Source organism: Strix uralensis, chromosome 9 (assembly GCF_047716275.1).
Source record: "Strix uralensis isolate ZFMK-TIS-50842 chromosome 9, bStrUra1, whole genome shotgun sequence".
Classification (NCBI taxonomy): Eukaryota; Metazoa; Chordata; class Aves; order Strigiformes; family Strigidae; genus Strix; species Strix uralensis.
This window is the reverse complement of record NC_133980.1, coordinates 3,224,383-3,241,271: the sequence shown is the minus strand read 5'-3', so window position 1 is coordinate 3,241,271 and position 16,889 is coordinate 3,224,383. Positions and strand designations below refer to the sequence as shown.

General features: G+C 41.7%; 1 protein-coding gene across 1 annotated transcript in view; it reads left to right on the top strand.

Annotated features, from left to right (window-relative positions):
* The first annotated feature begins 402 nt into the window (after positions 1–402).
* PPM1L (protein phosphatase, Mg2+/Mn2+ dependent 1L) overlaps positions 403–16,889 on the top strand; it is a 107,570-nt gene continuing 91,083 nt past the window's right edge. Inside the window, exon 1 of the mRNA XM_074878442.1 lies at positions 403–1,030. Coding sequence (XP_074734543.1) covers positions 632–1,030 — 399 coding nt within the window. The 5' untranslated portion in view covers positions 403–631. The remainder of the gene's footprint in view (positions 1,031–16,889) is intronic.

Here is a 16,889-nt window from a genome sequence, read left to right as displayed (position 1 = left end):
CCCGGTGCCCGCCCCCCCCTTCCCGTGGAGGCCGCCGGGGCTTGTAGTCGGGCGAGGAGGCGGCGGCGGCGCTCCGCCCCGGGGGAGGGCCCGGCGCAAGGCGTGGGGGACACGGGAGACAGGTACCCGCGGGCGGCCCTGCCAGGCACCTCCTCGCTGCGGCCGGCCGCTGGCTCCGCGACGCGGCGGGGCGAGCTGCGAGAGCTCCGGCCTCCCGTGGGGCCCCGCAGGCGGAGCAGCGGCCTAGGGGCGCGCCGCGGCGGGCTCGGGCTCTGAGGGGGGCCGCGGTTGGGGGGTGGGGGGGGTGGGGTTGCGGCACCGGCGGAGCTTACCGAGCCGGGCCCGCTCCCCCCCGCGGGGAGGGACGGGGCGCCGCGGGGCCGGGACGCGCCGGTGGCCGCCGCCTGGCTGCGGCGGGGCGCGGAGCGGTGCCCCCCCCTCCCCCGCCAAAAAAAAAAAAAAAAAAGGCCGCCGCCGGGAGGAGGGAGCGACGGGGCGCGGAACTCGGCGCTGCCCGCCCGCCGGCTGCGCCCCGGCGGAGCATGCACTGACTCGCTGCCTCGGCTCGGAGCCATCCCCGCCGCCGGGGTGCGCGTTGCATGGTGTGGGGGATACACGGTCTCGATAATAAATGATAGAGGATACAATGACTTTGCTGTCTCTGCTGGGTCGGATCATGCGTTACTTCTTGCTTAGACCGGAGACCCTGTTCTTGCTGTGCATCAGCCTGGCCCTGTGGAGTTATTTCTTCCACACGGATGAGGTGAAAACCATTGTTAAGTCCAGCAGGGATGCGGTGAAGATGGTGAAGGGCAAGGTGGCCGAAATCATGCAGAATGACAGGCTCGGGGGGCTAGACGTGCTGGACGCAGAGTTCTCCAAGACCTGGGAGTTCAAGAGCCACAACGTGGCTGTCTACTCCATCCAAGGCCGGAGGGATCACATGGAGGACAGGTTCGAAGTAATCACTGACCTGGTGAACAAGACTCACCCCTCTATCTTCGGGATATTTGATGGGCACGGAGGAGAGGCAAGTGCTCAGCTGGATAAAAAAAAAGGGGGGGGGGAATGCGGTGAGGGGGGATGGCTTCAGGGTAAGGAACGGATGTTTTCTTGCTCACCGGGGTTGTGCGGTTATCTTGAGACTTTGGGGGGCGGGGGTTCCTTGTTTCTTGGAGCGGGGGGTTGAGAGATACTCCGTTCCCTTTCTCTCTCATTACCCCCTCCACAATCGACGCGGTATAAATGTGTTTATACCCCCTCTGCCCTTTGCAGTAGTAAAGGTTTAACTGAAGTAAAAGCCGTTGGAGGTGGCTCTTACGTGCGTGGCATAGCGATGATGAGCACAAACTCCCTGGAGTCATCTTTTGTTACAGCGAAGTGTGGTGTGATCTGATTTTGGCACAGGGCTGGTCTCCCCCTCCTGTCAGGAGCTGGGCTCATCAGCAGGGGCTGGAGAGGAGTCCTCTTAAAGGCAGGCGTGTGTGCAACCTTAAAGCTGGTGTGCGTAAAACGTGGCTTCGCAGTAATTCACTCTCAAGTCAGGACCAGCGAGTCACTGAGAACGAGTATCATGTTTGTGAATTGCATCTAGTTTTTAAGTCATTACAACTGCGCCGTCATGCTTGTCCCCTCCCTAGTGGAAAGCCAGGAAAACTGTCATTCTGAAACTTTTTGGTGTTTAACCTCTTAACTTTTTTTGAGGCAGAGTGAATTGCTTTAGGTTGTGCTGTGTAATTGGTATTACAGCTTGATGGGATACTTTATTACAGGTGACAAAGGTTGAAACTATAGCTTCCTCTTCAGGATTGTGGTGCTGCCACGTAGCTTTTTGTGTAGCACAAAGCACATGTTTCATAACTGTGGAAAAGGACAAAGAATTTGTCCTTGTGTGACAAATGAGCTTGAGCAACCATTATGCTGGGTATGAGCATACCAAACATGTGAGGATATCAAACCTTTCAGGTTTGGCTGGGATGATGGAAGCTGGAGAGACACGTTGAAGTTTTTCACATAAATGCTCTTGCTGAGGAGGGGTAAGGCAGCAAGAGAGCTTGGGTGTTCCTCCAGCTGCTTTCCCAGTCCAAGTAGTCAGAGTCCTTCCTAGAAAAGCCCTGGCAGTGACCAGACACTCATGGAGCACAAGGATGGCAGCTGCTGCCCCTCTAAACCTGTAAGTGCTGCCTGAAAAATCCAGGCCCTAGGCAGATTATCAAAAAGCTGCTCTTCTACTGCCTGCATGGTTGTAAAGGGAGTCAGTCACCTGTCTCTCAGCGTCTGGTGTTTTGTCCTTTTCAAAATAATGCAAACACTTTGGATATTGAAAATTATCGGCCTCATAAAAAATTCTGGTCATGATTGAACCCTGTTTTTGTTTTTATGTCTGATTTCAGTTGGGGCACGGCTGTGCCAACTCTTACTGGCTTACTTATGCCAGTTCACCATCCCTTGGCCTTCGAGGAATACAGGTAGAAATATATATTTATATGTATCACAAACTGGTACAGATCTTCTGGAGGAATACTGGCGCTAGTCAGTATATTTGGTACATCTGGGTCTTTTGTTTTCTCAGGCTTTGGACGGAAGGTGCTTGTGCTCTGTCTTCTGCCTTCTTCCCCTTTGTTTAAACTGGCAGTTTTCCTTGTCTGATCAGTCAAAAGAAGTTTGCAGGAATATCTGTGTCATGTTTTTAAACAGTATTCCAAGATTGTTACTGATAGAACTACGATATACATGCTTGGACTTCTGCGTTGTGAAAGGGCGATCTTAACTCTTTCATTAATTTTATATCATATACATACCTTGCCCTACATTTGATTGCAAACTCATTATATTAAATAATCCAGAGTTAACACAGAGAATAGCTAAATGACAAGCATGTGCCCTATATATGTTTGTTGGTTTGTTTTATTGTGGATCTTGGCATTACATCCATAGGATATGTTAATGGTAGTACTGGATCTGTGGAAAGCTTATTTGTCTTCTGTATTCTGATTCCTCAGAACTTGCTCTAATTGATTCAGTGGCAAAGTAGGAGGCTGTCATTTTGAAAGGATTAGCAGATCTCTCCCCAAACCTTACTAACATTAATATTTTAAAAATATATGTATCTAGTATCTCTTATTTATCCTTCTAATGAAATCCCCAGATGTTCTTAGTGGCCTTTACTCCTACAGAAGTAGTGCCTAATCATTGAAGACATAACTATTTTCTAGTTTTAGATTTTATGTAAAACGGATCAGAAGAGAATGAACTGTGTGCTGTGAGTACAGCAAAAATTAAATTATGAAAAATAGGTTTTAATGTTAGCAGGTCTTGTTTTGAGTAGAAAAAAGGAGAGAAAAAAGAAATAGCAAAATTTAATTCTCTTATTTAATCTGTAGTACATAATATTAAATTTCAGATCTCTTTGAATTGGTTTTATGGATGTCTTATTTTTATTTTTTTAAAAATATAAATGACTGTGGAACACTTTACCCGTGTATGTAGAAAAGCCTTTGTGAAGATTAAATTTTCCATATGGACTCCCATTAAATTTCTTTATGTATATTTAAAGAACAAAGAACTGCTAATCTCGAGTTACATGTGCAACAAACCATTCTATATGGGGAAAAATTGTTTTTCCAAACTGACAATACCACAAATGAGTTGCTAGATTAATTCTTTCCAGCTATATACAAGGGAGTGTGTCTCCATTAATTACTTCCTGCCATATCATGTTGAAGTGGAAGGATAGGGAAGCATGATTCAAGTAATATGAATTACTGTATAGTGCTAATTTATGAAGATTTCTGAGTTTTGCTTAAATGTTGCCAACATTTTGCATAAATTCTACTTTTCTGTTATTTCATTTCCTCTTCCATCTTACAATTTTAGCCTGAATAGTTTGGCAGCCGTTTACTTAAATTTTGTTGCTGGCTTGATGAGAAAGCAATAAGCAAAAATAATTATTAATGCTCTGTGTTACAGCTAAGAATCTGGTGTGCTGCTGCAATTACTTGTTAAAGGCATTAATATTTCAGAGATAAAACTCGATACATGGTGTGTAGTGCAGTCTTCCTTTTATAAAAAGTTTTTTTCTTGAAGATTGAATAATAATAATAATAATAAGGTAGAACAGGTACAGGGCGAAGAAGCAGACTTAGGAAGAATGATGAAGAGTTTCTGCCAGTTGTCTCACTGAATGACTTTGGCCAAAGGAGTCTTCAAGGTGATCTAACTTAGAAAAGAAGAGAAGGAAGTGTTTGACTCTTCTCTTATCAGCTTCTTTGTAAGGCTTAAAGATGAAAGATGGCTTGAGTACTTTTTTTTTTTTTTTCCCCCCTTTTTCCTTTATACAGAAGTTTTGGGCTATCTAGGCTCGGAGATTGAGAAGTGGCAAACCGCATAAAATGATAAAATAACAAACAATGAGCTTGAAAGCTGAGCAAGGGAAGGATGGATACTTAATCAGAATGATTTAACTATTTTAACTAGCATTTACTAAAGGATTCTTTTCTTAAATATTTAAGGTTTAAGCATACAGTTTAATGAGATCTCAGTATTAGACAAGAACAAAGTAGCTCAGCTACCATCTGCAGTTTTATGGTTATGGCTATGTTGCATATCATTGTTTTTTCCTAACCCCATGAGGTGAAGACTTTAAAAATAATTATAGTAATAGATAGTACCTTATATGCTGCCTGTGCTTGTTTGCAGTCATAAACTGATGTGGATAACAACGGTGGGAAATTAAAGCTCAGTAACTGTCTCATAAAAAATGTTTTGCTCTTTTTATTTCTCTTCGCCTCCTTGAATGGGAACGTGGCAAGGCTTGTTCCTTAGGACCTGTAGGTGTGGAGGAGAGCATTGGTTTTTAGAGTTGCTGATAGAGTGTTGCAGTATGTGAAATACACCTTTTTATTTTTATTCATCATGTATGGAAAGATTGGGGAGCTTAAATGTGAAAGGAGGGAATTTGCTGTATAAATGGCTGATGTTTGTAACCAGACATGGAATCACATAATGCTTTGTGTGCCACAGGACCTTGAAATCAGTAGCGCAAACTGTTGGCAGAAGTCTCTTGTTACTGATTAACTTACAAAGTCAAAAAAAAAAAAAGGGAAAGGTCGGAAGATAATGGTGAGAGTCCTTACTGGCGTTGTCTGAGATTATGGAAACGTGAATGCTGAGGTAAGGCGTGGAGAAGAGGGCACCATGCCAGCTGTGTTTAAATGAGCCTGCCGTGCATTTAAAATACAGGTACTTGAAAGTCTGATTAATTCCTCCCTGATTCATTGGGGTGAACTTGCTGTTGTCTTCAGGCCCGCCGCAACAAACAAGTTGCCGCAAGGTTAGGTTGGGAAGGGAACTTCTAAAATGCTGCATACCATGGTCACAGCTCGTGTGCATATTCTCCTCTAATGAATATGAGATGACTTAGTCCTCAGTGAAGGCAACCAGGTAAACTACCCTAAATGTACCAGATGGGTGAGGATATCAGCAAGCAGCTTTAAATTATCCTGTCAGAATAGGACATAGTGTCTGTACACTGGTGTTCGTACCAGTTAACGTGACTTTTAACTCCTTCACAAACTGATGACCTGAACTCACCTGGGTGTAGGCTGTGCTGTGATGATGAGCATCTTTTCAGGCATTCATAGGGCGAAATTTATTCCATTTAATTAGAGATATTAGTTGACAGTTGGAAGATAATGTTTGCCTCCTACCAAACATGAACTAATGAGCTAATATTTTGGTGATCTTGAGATATTTTTTTTTTTTTTTAGTTTCTGATACTAATAGCAGAAGGTGTTTATGCTGTGTTGAAAGAAGAGGAAGCTAACAATTTTTGCTTTTTTCTAAATTTATCTGTATCTGCTAATTCTAATTCAAAACCTGTTCCTCTGATACTGAACTACTTCAGCAAACTTAGTGATGAAAATTTTTCTATCATACTTTTGTGTAAAGGCCATTAAGGATTAATGGCTTGAGATTTTATAAAATGTAAGAACAGATCAAACAACAGCTTTGAGTTTTTATGGATGTTATAGACTAGTTTTAAGGTGAAGTCTTTGAGGCTTTGCAGTTTTTAAAAAGCAGCTACTGGGATGGTTTTCCTTTTACAGTAATTTCCTTCAGTTTCTAATCTAGAATCCTCTGCGAAGTGCCTAAATGTTTGAATAAATATTTACATAGGTGAGGTCATGTTGATATGCAAGTCTCAAATCTGCTTATAAATTCCACACCAGTGGCTGAAAATACAAGCCAAAATGATATATTGGAACATTTCTGTCATTTTGTTTAGTTTATGCAAGTTTTAATTCTTAGCTGTCATATTACAGGGCTATGATTTTCATCCTACAAAACCACACTTACTAATTTTTAGGTCTACACTATATTCTCATTTGCTGTACAAAACTGTGACTTAAAATTGATTAAAATGGTGTAAAAATATGTAATTGGAAGTAGGCACTCTTATCGCTTCCATTCACAGCTGTATCATTGGGTGTAGAATTGAGTCTTTTTCAATTTTTATAAAAATCAAAAAGTCAATTAATTTTAAATGTAGTCTGCCAGCTTAGCTTGGATCAGTGCTTCCATGTTTGGGCGCACAGGCAGCCAACTGATTGCCACTGGTTTAATTAAATCAATTTTGATTCTTAGATGCTTTCAGATTATGAAAGTCATTTAAGTTTCTCCGTGAACTTGAGTAATTTGGGCTACTCCATAGGAAGTGTTTGTGTGCGTGCTCTTGCTGCGTGGTCAATGCTCAGCAGCTTCTCTGTTGCTGTAGATGGGGAGGATATTTCACAGCTACCGAACGGGAATGTTCAGACCACAGCTATTAGAGTGCCTGATGCTTTTGAACTTGAAACCCTGCAGTAGCACTGCTGAGGCCACATCCTTACGTATGTAAGCAATCTCTAAAGAGGGATCAAGGCTTAGAAATGAGCAACATCTTAAATTGCTTAAAAATGGGCTGATTCGTGCTACTGATACTGCTCACCACACAACCTAGGCAATGGTGAAGACTTGTTAGCTAGTCCTGCTTAACCTAGTGTCTAGCTTGGACAATAATAAATAAATGTAAATACAGTTTTGGGGCAGTAGGATTTTGATTCTGTTCTGCAGGTCAGCAACTTGGACATTTTTTTGTTTAATAGTGTGAGAGAAAGAAAAATTGGATTCTTCCAATCTTAGCAATCTTCCAATCTTAGCAGATTGCTTTAGCTCTGTCTTGAGTGTCATGCTTCCAGGAGCTCTTGTGGACCAGAGAAGTATTTCTCCTTCCTCCCTGTTGCTGGAGATCCAATATTTATGGTGTAAATTGTTCCTTAAAACTGAGTTTTGGCTTCTGGCAATTTCACTTTTTGAACACTCTCCTGGCATATGGATGCTTTGTTTTGCTGCTGTCTAGTTTTTGCCAGTGCCTGCAATTCTCTACAGCAGTCTTGGCCCTGTAGGAAGGCTCCTCCGTACTAGTTGCTGGGTTCCCATTTACTGGATCTGGCACCTCTAAATTTTCCCTTGCTGTCGGGATCCTTCAGCACTGTGCCCCTTCACCTGGCCCGTCTAGCGTGCTTCCTCAGCACATAGGAATTACCTTCACAGACGTGAAACTACGGGCAGTGCTGCACCTTTCCCCCATCCCCAGGAGCCTTTGAACGTGCTGATCTCTTGGACATGGTCATGCGTGAGATCGGTCAGGTTTTCTGACCCAGAAAGGCAATCCAAAGGTATCTGGCACTGAGGTTTCTTGGGTCTCAAGGTTCAGGGCTTGCTCTTCACTTTAAGCATAGTGCGGCTACTGATAGATCTGGAAAAAGGAACAAAATGCTTATATACTCCTCCTGTAGTGCCCTTTGGTTTGAATCTTTGACCTTAAAAGGAGAGTTCCCAAACCTAATTTAAGGGCAGCAGCTGGTATAATTATGCATAAAGTGTCATATGCCTCTAGCTCCACTTCTTCACTGTAATATTTGTTAAAACCTTAAAGTTTAAACAAACTCATGCACCCTTTGGACTCTCCTGCCATCCTCCCTGCTCTGTGCTGCCGCACAGCAAGCCTCCTCACCCACATGCCCATGTCCCATGCCGTCCAGGCAATTTTGTGACCGTGCTTTTGTAGCTGAGCAGCCCAAGAACCTTATGCCTTCATCCATTCAGGGGATGCTGTACCTCAACAAGCTGTGCTCTGTGTGCCCGTGCCAGCCCTTGAGTCTTTGCACCTTGCATGTGCTGGGACCCAAGCAGACCCAGGAGGAGCTGTACAGCGGCGCTGGGGTCAGCTTCACCTTATCATCAATGTTCAGTGACTGTTACTGGATACCAGTCCATCTGGCCAGACCAGTTTCTCTGGCTCATGGCCAGCCCAAAAGATATTCCATGTAAAAGAAGGTCATGAAGATTTAATGACCCTTTGTCTTTATTAGCCCTGTAGCGTTTCAGTTCATCCTGAAGGTAATAAGACAACAAAGACGACAGATAAGGCAAGTCCAAAAGGCAGTTTCCATCCTGACAAAGATGTACATACAGACAGCTCGTGGTCTCCGGGCCGTTGTAACTTGTGTGCAGAATCAGTAGTTGCAACAAGTTGGGAGAATTTTTTTTCTTTTGGATTGTTTGTGTGCTTTTACTCCCGTTGTTTAGCTAGCATTAAACACTTCAGCTAGTGTTTTTATTAAATCAGTTTAAAACTTACTGCCAAATGTAGAGATTTCATTTGAAAGCAGCATGGCTTAAAAAAAAATGTAAATTTTGTTGCAGTTTACAAGAACAAAGATTTGCAGATGCCACAATACTAATAAATCCTTGAGTCAGGGTAAGTAGAGGAGACTGGTGAGAGTGTGTAAATTGTAGTTTAAATAACTGCCCATTTATGCCATAAGGCCTGATATTTAAATGGCAGAGCTGTTTCCAATCTGGTATAATTGAACTATCTTGATCACATTGAAGAAATGAACAGAAAGTACTTGTTAAGACTAGGCTTTCAGGTCTAGAGTAATTTGCAGGCCATAAAATAATCTGAATGGAAAACTCTACCTACCTTTCTAGTCTTGTAGAAAAGTCATTCCAGAAAAGTGGCTGTCAGGTGGTTACATATGGCACTGAGCCAGGACAGGGGCTTGGAATCTGGGGAGAGCAGCGTCCGAGTTGCAGCGTGATAAAGCAAAGCAGACAAGGGGAGAGGAAGAAGCATTGTGCGTTCGGTTGGGTGCCGTAACGAACTTCTGAGAGCTGCGTGGCAGCACGGAGTACCAATCCTACTGCTGCTGATACAAATTGGTTATGATGCTGAAACATTGCTGGCTCTCATCATCTCCGACCTTGTCTGATTCACAGCTGTGTGAGCAGCTGACATCTCCAGCCAGACAATCAAAGTACGTGTTTTAACTGCTAAACCACAATGCAATTATCCTTAGCACGTCATGTCGGCAAACCTCAAAGCTCCCCTGGAGAAATGAACATTTATTTGCATTTACTTTCAGTGCTAAAATGTTATCCCTTGCAAATTTTCTCATTGTCATAAATGTTGAAAAGGCTTTTTTTTTTTTTTTTCAAAATCCCCTTCAGGGATAAACACTTGATTTTATTAAGTTCTCTTATAATAGCTGAAACTATCATACAGTACTGCTTTCGATCAATATGCTTTTTAATGTAATAAATCGCTTTACTTTTTTATTCTCCACCAGACAGAAAACTGTTGGAGGGCATGAAACATGTCTTCTGATAAGTTAAAGTGTGTGGCCCGTAATATAGTTCTCTGGTGTGTTACGGCTCGCTTGCACTTCCTTAAACTTGCATTTTAAATGGGAACATGATTTATTTGCAGGTAGTCTATGCGTGGACTGCACCACAGAATTGCCTAAACTTTCCCTGAAATGGTTGTTTCCTCTAAACGCACACTGAAGCTGAGGTTTTGAAATATGAGATTGTGATCAGTGTTAAATAAAATGTCTATCTAAGGCTGTGTGCTTCAGGGATGGAAACTTAGTGTGGGAGTAGGGGGAAGGGGAGGATGAAATATGCTTGTCTCCGTAGTTTTCTTAATGTTTATATCCCTGAACTTTCATCTGCTTCTCTGCATTTGAGTGTGAATGGGGTTTTTTTCCTAATTTTTCTAAGCTTTTTAAAATTTTATTTATCACTTGGGTCTTTTTAGAGATGTATAGGACACTGTAGGATGTAGAAGGTGCTTTTAATGTTTGATGTGGTTTTTTTTTTTTTAATCTGACACGTATGTGGTGTGGTTACAGTGGGTTTCTTTCTGCTGAGAAGCAGGGAAGTTGGACGAGAGTCTGGATGATCCCACTGCACAAAACTAGTATATTCATTGGATATTTACTCCTGATCTTTCTAAGTTTGGCCCTTTATTGGCATGGAAGAAAAGGGAAATCATGCAGGGAGAAGGAGAATAATTAGAGAGTAGATAAAAACAGCCTTTAGTTCACAAGGAGGAGGGAAGCAGCAACACTGGGAAGGAGACAATCGCATTTCCCCAAAGTGGTGTTAACTGGGAGATGCCAAAGTGACCGAAGTCATATATAGGATTACAGTATGTGTAGATAGATGGTTGTGTTATAACTCGTGTTCTCCTGTAATTGAGATTTTGTTGTGAAAGGCCTGTGATAATGATCACCTGATACTGGGATGGTGGTGCTCAGCACAGCTGATCACAGCTGCTGTGAGGATTAAGCCTACTTGTCTGTGAGCAGGACGCTGCTGGGGTTCCACTGGAGAGAGTTGAAGGTGGGTTGTCTTACACTACGTGCTTGGAGATGCAGTTAACTCTGAGCCATGACAAGGAAAGTAAATTTTTACTAACTGCTTGAAAAAAAACCTGTTGCTACCTTTTCTGGCCATGCAATTGAAAGCATCCAGTGTTCTTACTGGAATAACAAGGCACAGGGACTCCAACGCAGGAAGGGGGTGAGGGAGATGAGAAGCGGAGTTTGGGACTTCAAGACAAGAATGTGAGTAGCGGAGAAAAAGGAGAATAGTGTGTGTTTCTTTGCATCATGGCTTGCCTTAATTTTAGATTGCTCTGAGACTGAACATATTTAATAAACTGTCCTAGCAAGATCACCAGGCAGCCATAGGAAAACTATCATCAGTGTCAGTGTACCATTGTTTATACACTGCCTGAGATCCAAAACCTGGGAGATGTATGTGTAAGGGTTATTTCTGTGGTTTAGGATGAATACTGTTTTATCTCTCTCCTGCATGTTTGAGAGAAACAGAGAGCATGAGTGTGCATTTTGGCAGTGTTTTTTTATGGCTCTTGAAAGAGCACTAACAGTTTTGTAACTCTGGATGCTCTGAAAACTGAACTTTGCCCTCTTTGTTTCTACTGATGGTCACTGGTTTGCTGGCATGGATCGACAGTCCTTATTGCTCAGGACTTAGGGAACAAAATGTAGGACTAGCTGCCTGTTTCATAGTGCCAATTGGCATTGGCATGTCAGAGGAGAGCTCCAAGCAGCCTCTCTTCTTACTTATGTTTCATGCATAAATAGTAAAGTGAGGTGCTACATTAATTTACAAAGAGATTGGTATGACAGACTTTTTCATTTTGCAGGATGTTTTATACTTTCATATAAAATACATCACATAAGTTTGACTTTTTAAAAAGGGACTTGCCTAACAACTACTGTTACAAGTAGTGGTTTTGGAAGGCAAAGTAGAGTGATTGAATTCTCTGTGGATGAATGTTGCATAAAAGATTTGTAATCTTCGGCAATTAGAAAATTGTTGCTGAGGTTAATGGTGATATTATTTTTAACTTTGAGGGCAGGAGCAATCTGCTGCCTCCGGGATGGAATTATTTCAATCAGTGCTTTAAATAAGCACTTTCTGTGATGGTTTGAATTAACAAATATTTAAATCATCAACCTGAATTCTTTTTTTTGCTTTGGTATTTATTTTAGCAGTTATGTATCCTGATACACTGATTCACATTATTTTTATTTTGTATTGTTTCTGAAAAGGAGAATGGTATTTACTATCAATTTTTTCTTTGGTGAGATTTTTTTTTCTGCCCTGTTTTTGTGTGGATATTGTAAGGGTATCGTAACTGTAAATAAAAGCAGAACGAAAAACTAGTAAAGATCCCAACTATCATATCTACATTTGTTAAAAGTTATTGAATGATTTGCATCTAGAACTAATTGTATACAACATTTTAAGCTCCTGGAGGGTGAATTGATTTGAGACACATTTCTGGGACTTTTAAAGGTTGATTCTGTGATGGAGTTCCTCTTATCAAGCATCTCTTCCTGAGACCTGGACTTGGTGGCCAGGTTGTCTGTGATGAGAGCAGGTACCATCTCCTCAGACTCCTGTTATAACTTGAATTCAAGCAGGACATACAAGAATTGGAGGTAATTCTACCTGATCAAGCTAACCCACCACCTCTTCAAAGAGAATGATGATAAGATAGTAATTTCAAAAAGCCCACATTTTTTCCTGCTTAGGAGAACCTGCTAATCCTTTAAGGTATTCTCTGCTAGAGTGTTGGTGTCCTCATCTAAATCTGCTCAAAAGCTCTGTCCTAGTGGCCCTGGTAGGAGGTGGTACCTCGATATTACCAGTTCAGTAACTGTTTCTCTTCAGAGGAAAATATGTGCTGGTTCTAATCTGTTATTTTAATTAGATATCTTACTGAGGTGATAGATTATATGCTCTGGCTTTGAGATATAAATTTTGTTAGTAGATTTATTTTTAAATAATGTGGTTTTCTATAAAAGCAACTTCTATCTAACTTAGCTACCTCCTTGTAAAGAACAGTGCTAGTCTGCTGTCTGATAGTGTCGTATAGCAGCACAAGACAGTAGCTGCATACTGGTTTATGTTGCAGGTCCGCATGTGAGGACTAGAAAAATACTGAGTACATTAGAGTATCTCTTGGGATGTGTTGGGTATTGCACTCCATGTCTTTGAGTATCATGAGTTGGAGTTTGTATATTCTAAAGTGTTCATGTAAACTTTCAAGACTGGCAATTGAGATAGTTGCTTCTAATAAACTATAAACAACATTATGATGCCATAGCAGAAGAGCCAAAAGAAAGTGTATCCAGCTGCATATTGGAATTAAGTTGTTTTAAAAGCTTTTTTGGCATGCGGGTTGTGCGCCTCTTATTAAGGAAAAACCTGACTGTGAAGGAAGATGAAAATCATGTTGATGACTAATAGAAAAGGCTGTAACCTCAAGCCTATTATAGTGAAGAGAGATATTTTTACTGGAATGTTTTGCTACTGAGTTTCCCAGCACTCCCAATTGATAGGAGAGCTAAATACAATTTCAGTGACAAACACAGTTTAATTGAGTTTTTTTATATACAAATTGAAAACTTAGCATTTTGTCTGTCACAGTGGCTTTAAGTTGACCTCACTGTGCTTCTTATTCAAAGTATTTCCAAAGTGTGTCATGAAAACATATTATACCTCTGTGAACAGGTGTTTTCAGATCATTTTACTGGCTTAAATTTCTGCTTATGTCCCTTGGCTGATGTGATACAAGTCAGTAACACAACTGAAAATAGAACTCTATAGTGCCCCTCTCCTCCTCTCCCAGGTGCAACGGCTCCTTTTTTCTCTCCGTCAGACACTGCCATCGTTAACTGTGTGCCTTCTGTTATTTCACATAACACCATCACCTACCTCCTGGGTTTTGCAGTCTTCAGTTTCTTTTCTCAATGTAGTTATCAAGAAAGTAATGACACCTAAGACTCAGCAGCATCAATGCTTATTTCACACCGGTACCGTGGGTCTTAGCAGTCATCTTTCACGCCAAAATAATGTTCCTGATGTGTCCCTGTGAGAAACCCCGATTTGAACCAGGGTCAAATGCCGTGCTACTGTTTGTCACATTTTAAATGAATTCTGTCAACATTTTGTTGTGAAACAGAATTGTTGGTTTAAAAAGTGATCTAAATAGCAAGGCAGGAATGTGAGAAGATGACCAGCATGTCTCTGTTGGACATGACAGGGGTGAGGAGCAGGGCTGGTGTCTCGTTAAGTGAACTTCCAGTCTTGGTGGCTGGGATTTGATAGCTGAAACTTGCTGTGGATGTCATGAACTCATCACACGTGTGACCTGTGAATCTGGCACTTCATCAGTCATTTCTGGAGCTGGAGGGGGTCTGCCTGGCACTTTCAGGAGACCCAAGCCCGTAACCAATTAACTGAATTAACCTCCAGAGCTTCCAGCCCTTCTCTGTAGTGCTGTACAGGGGGAGACACTGAACATCATCTGTGCTCACCTGCTTCTCTGGAAGGGGGACTTGGTGTTGTTCCCTTTCTTTGCCAACAAGAGTCCTTCCACGTAGGGAGCTAATGGCAAGACCTGAAAACTTGGCATAATTTGTCCTCTCTTGAGCAACATAAAGGAGAGTCACTGCAAGCAATGTATTGCTTGCAATTTAACTGCTGCAGGTGTTGCAGCATGGGTTCCTGAGGCAGTACTCTTTCTTCTCTCTAATTTTTTGGTGTTGAGAGTTAAATAAATGCCCTGGAAGACTAAAATCTTCTGGAAGCTTTTGATCCAGGAGACCAACTTCTGAGAGGCTGGGGATGTGAACACAGCAGCAATGTGGAGGCTGGAAGTGAGTATAGGTAGTGTTTTCTGATTTAAATAAGGAAAGAAAAGTTAAATTAGGGAACACAGGGGGCTTTTTATTCTTTTCATGAAAATGCCCCAGAAGATCTAGTTAAGTGTTTTGGGGTTTGACTTTCAAAGTTACATTGTTAAAACATTTAAAACCGCCTGATCTTTCTTGAATTAAGTGCTGTATCGCAAGAAGATTGCCCTTAGCAGTGAGGAGTGTTTCAAGGTGAATAAGTTGGGAACAATAAAAGGAAATTAAATGAATTAAAATGGAGCGGGGTGTCTATGTTTTACCATGCCTCTGTATGGCTATACAAGGAGAGGAAAACAACTGAACCAAATGCAGAAAATGTGTGTATACCCCAGCTGAACAGGGATCTTACTATTGCCTAAAGCTTATAACTTAAATAACTCCACACCACAGGAAAGAACCCACAGGCATTATTTTTGTGCAGCAAGAATTAGTGAGATACTAAAAAAAAAAAAGAGTTGAGTGCTCAAAAGGAACAAATATGTAAATATTTTGTAGGGAGAAGTAATTAGTGGTAGGAATGAGCTAACGCCCAGAGCCCTGAGCTGGCAGAGAATCTAGATTCCCCAATAAATGGTTTCAAAATGCATCACCAGTGCCTTCTCTACTTCAGTCATTAAGCTGTAATACGCAAGAACTTATTCAAATGTCAAAGTTCAAGAGCCTGTCATGAAACTGTCTTCATAGGAAGAAAATGAGTCAAAACACTCCAGGCAAGCTGGTTTTTACTAATGTATCTCTGCAGATGCCTGTATCCCAAGGACCACAGTTCCCACTGACATACTTTAGGAGTTTGTGCAAGCACCTCTTTGCATCTGGAGTTGGAAAGCTCTGGCCGGGGATTCACACGGGAATATGTGGGTGCACAGGTGCCAGGAAGGAGCTTTTGCAGTGGTGTAGCACTGGTAGCTCTCTGCAAGTGCTCTGCAGTTCCTCCTCTAACTCTCCAGCTGTGGTGCTTTAGGTTGATAAATTAGAGAAGGATCCGGGCAGCTTTAGGAGTTATCAGTGTTCCCTGCACTGCAGTGGGAGATACGAGGCCAACATTGCCTTGACCTATCCCTGTTGTGCACCCTTACTATTTCAAATGGGATAATTTTCAATGTTTGAGACCATTTGAACCACTTGGAATTAGTAAACATATTAATGATCGCTTATTTGCGTGGACTTGAAAAGAGCAGAGCTATTTTAAATTACAGCTGAATTTCAAAGGGACCAAAGTAAGGATGGACTTAACTGCCTGGTGCATACCTTGCATACCTATCAGGTACCTGGTGATACTTTCTTATCCCTGTCTTCCTCTTTCATTAGCAGAATTTATAGTGTTGTGGGACCCTATTCACAGCATAAAAAGAGCTTGACTTCTTAATTTATCAAAGAAAACTTAGAAACTAAAGATTTCATCAGTCCGAAATGAGATTTGAGGGGAAGTTTGAAAAATGAAAGTGAAGCAAGTCAAGTCTTTTCCTTTATATACAAAACCAAGATAAATTCATTTGTTTCTTGATTCATTCCGGTAAAGATATTCTTAATCTGTTTCAACCTGAAAACAAAGGTTGGAACAAGGATCAAGAGGGACCCATATAACTGAACTGACTTGTGGAAGTGGGCTTTGTTGTGCACTGTGTGTGTGTAATAATCATGGACACGACTGCTCCTGCAGCTGGATAGCTCTTCCTTCAGGACCTTCTCATGAAAGCCAGCCCGGACAGAAGCAGTGACAACACGCAAATATCTGTGGGCATGGGCAGCTGTAAAGAGAAGCTTCTGAGTTTTCTTAGGTATTCATCAGTCTCTTTTGTTTCCAGTTGTGTTGTTTCCAAAGCTCTTGATAGAAGAGCTGTTTGTTGTTTGAGACAAAAATGAAAAAGGAAAGATGACTACTCCGTGAGCAAGATGCACAGGCTCTTAATATATTTCTGTGCATTTCATAAGATTGGGTATTCCCATGCTGGACTGAGAGGTGATAAAAGAGTACAATTGCTAAGTTTTGGCTATCAGTATGTCTCTTCTAATTGCAGTGCACTTTAATAATGTACATCAAGATTTGCAGAGAGCCAACTCGTGCTTTGCCATGTGAGTTCTTAATCAGAAAAAGAGCATCTTGTACAGAAGCCTGAGGCTATAATGGATTTAACACTCTGAAATTTTAAATGTTTCTTAAGAAGAGGAGAAATATTGCAATAGAATGCACAGTTGTATCAGGTTATGATAGTTTGGAGACTAATGGTCAGTGCTGTGAATGTGGCATGTGCCAGCTTGTTCAAACCC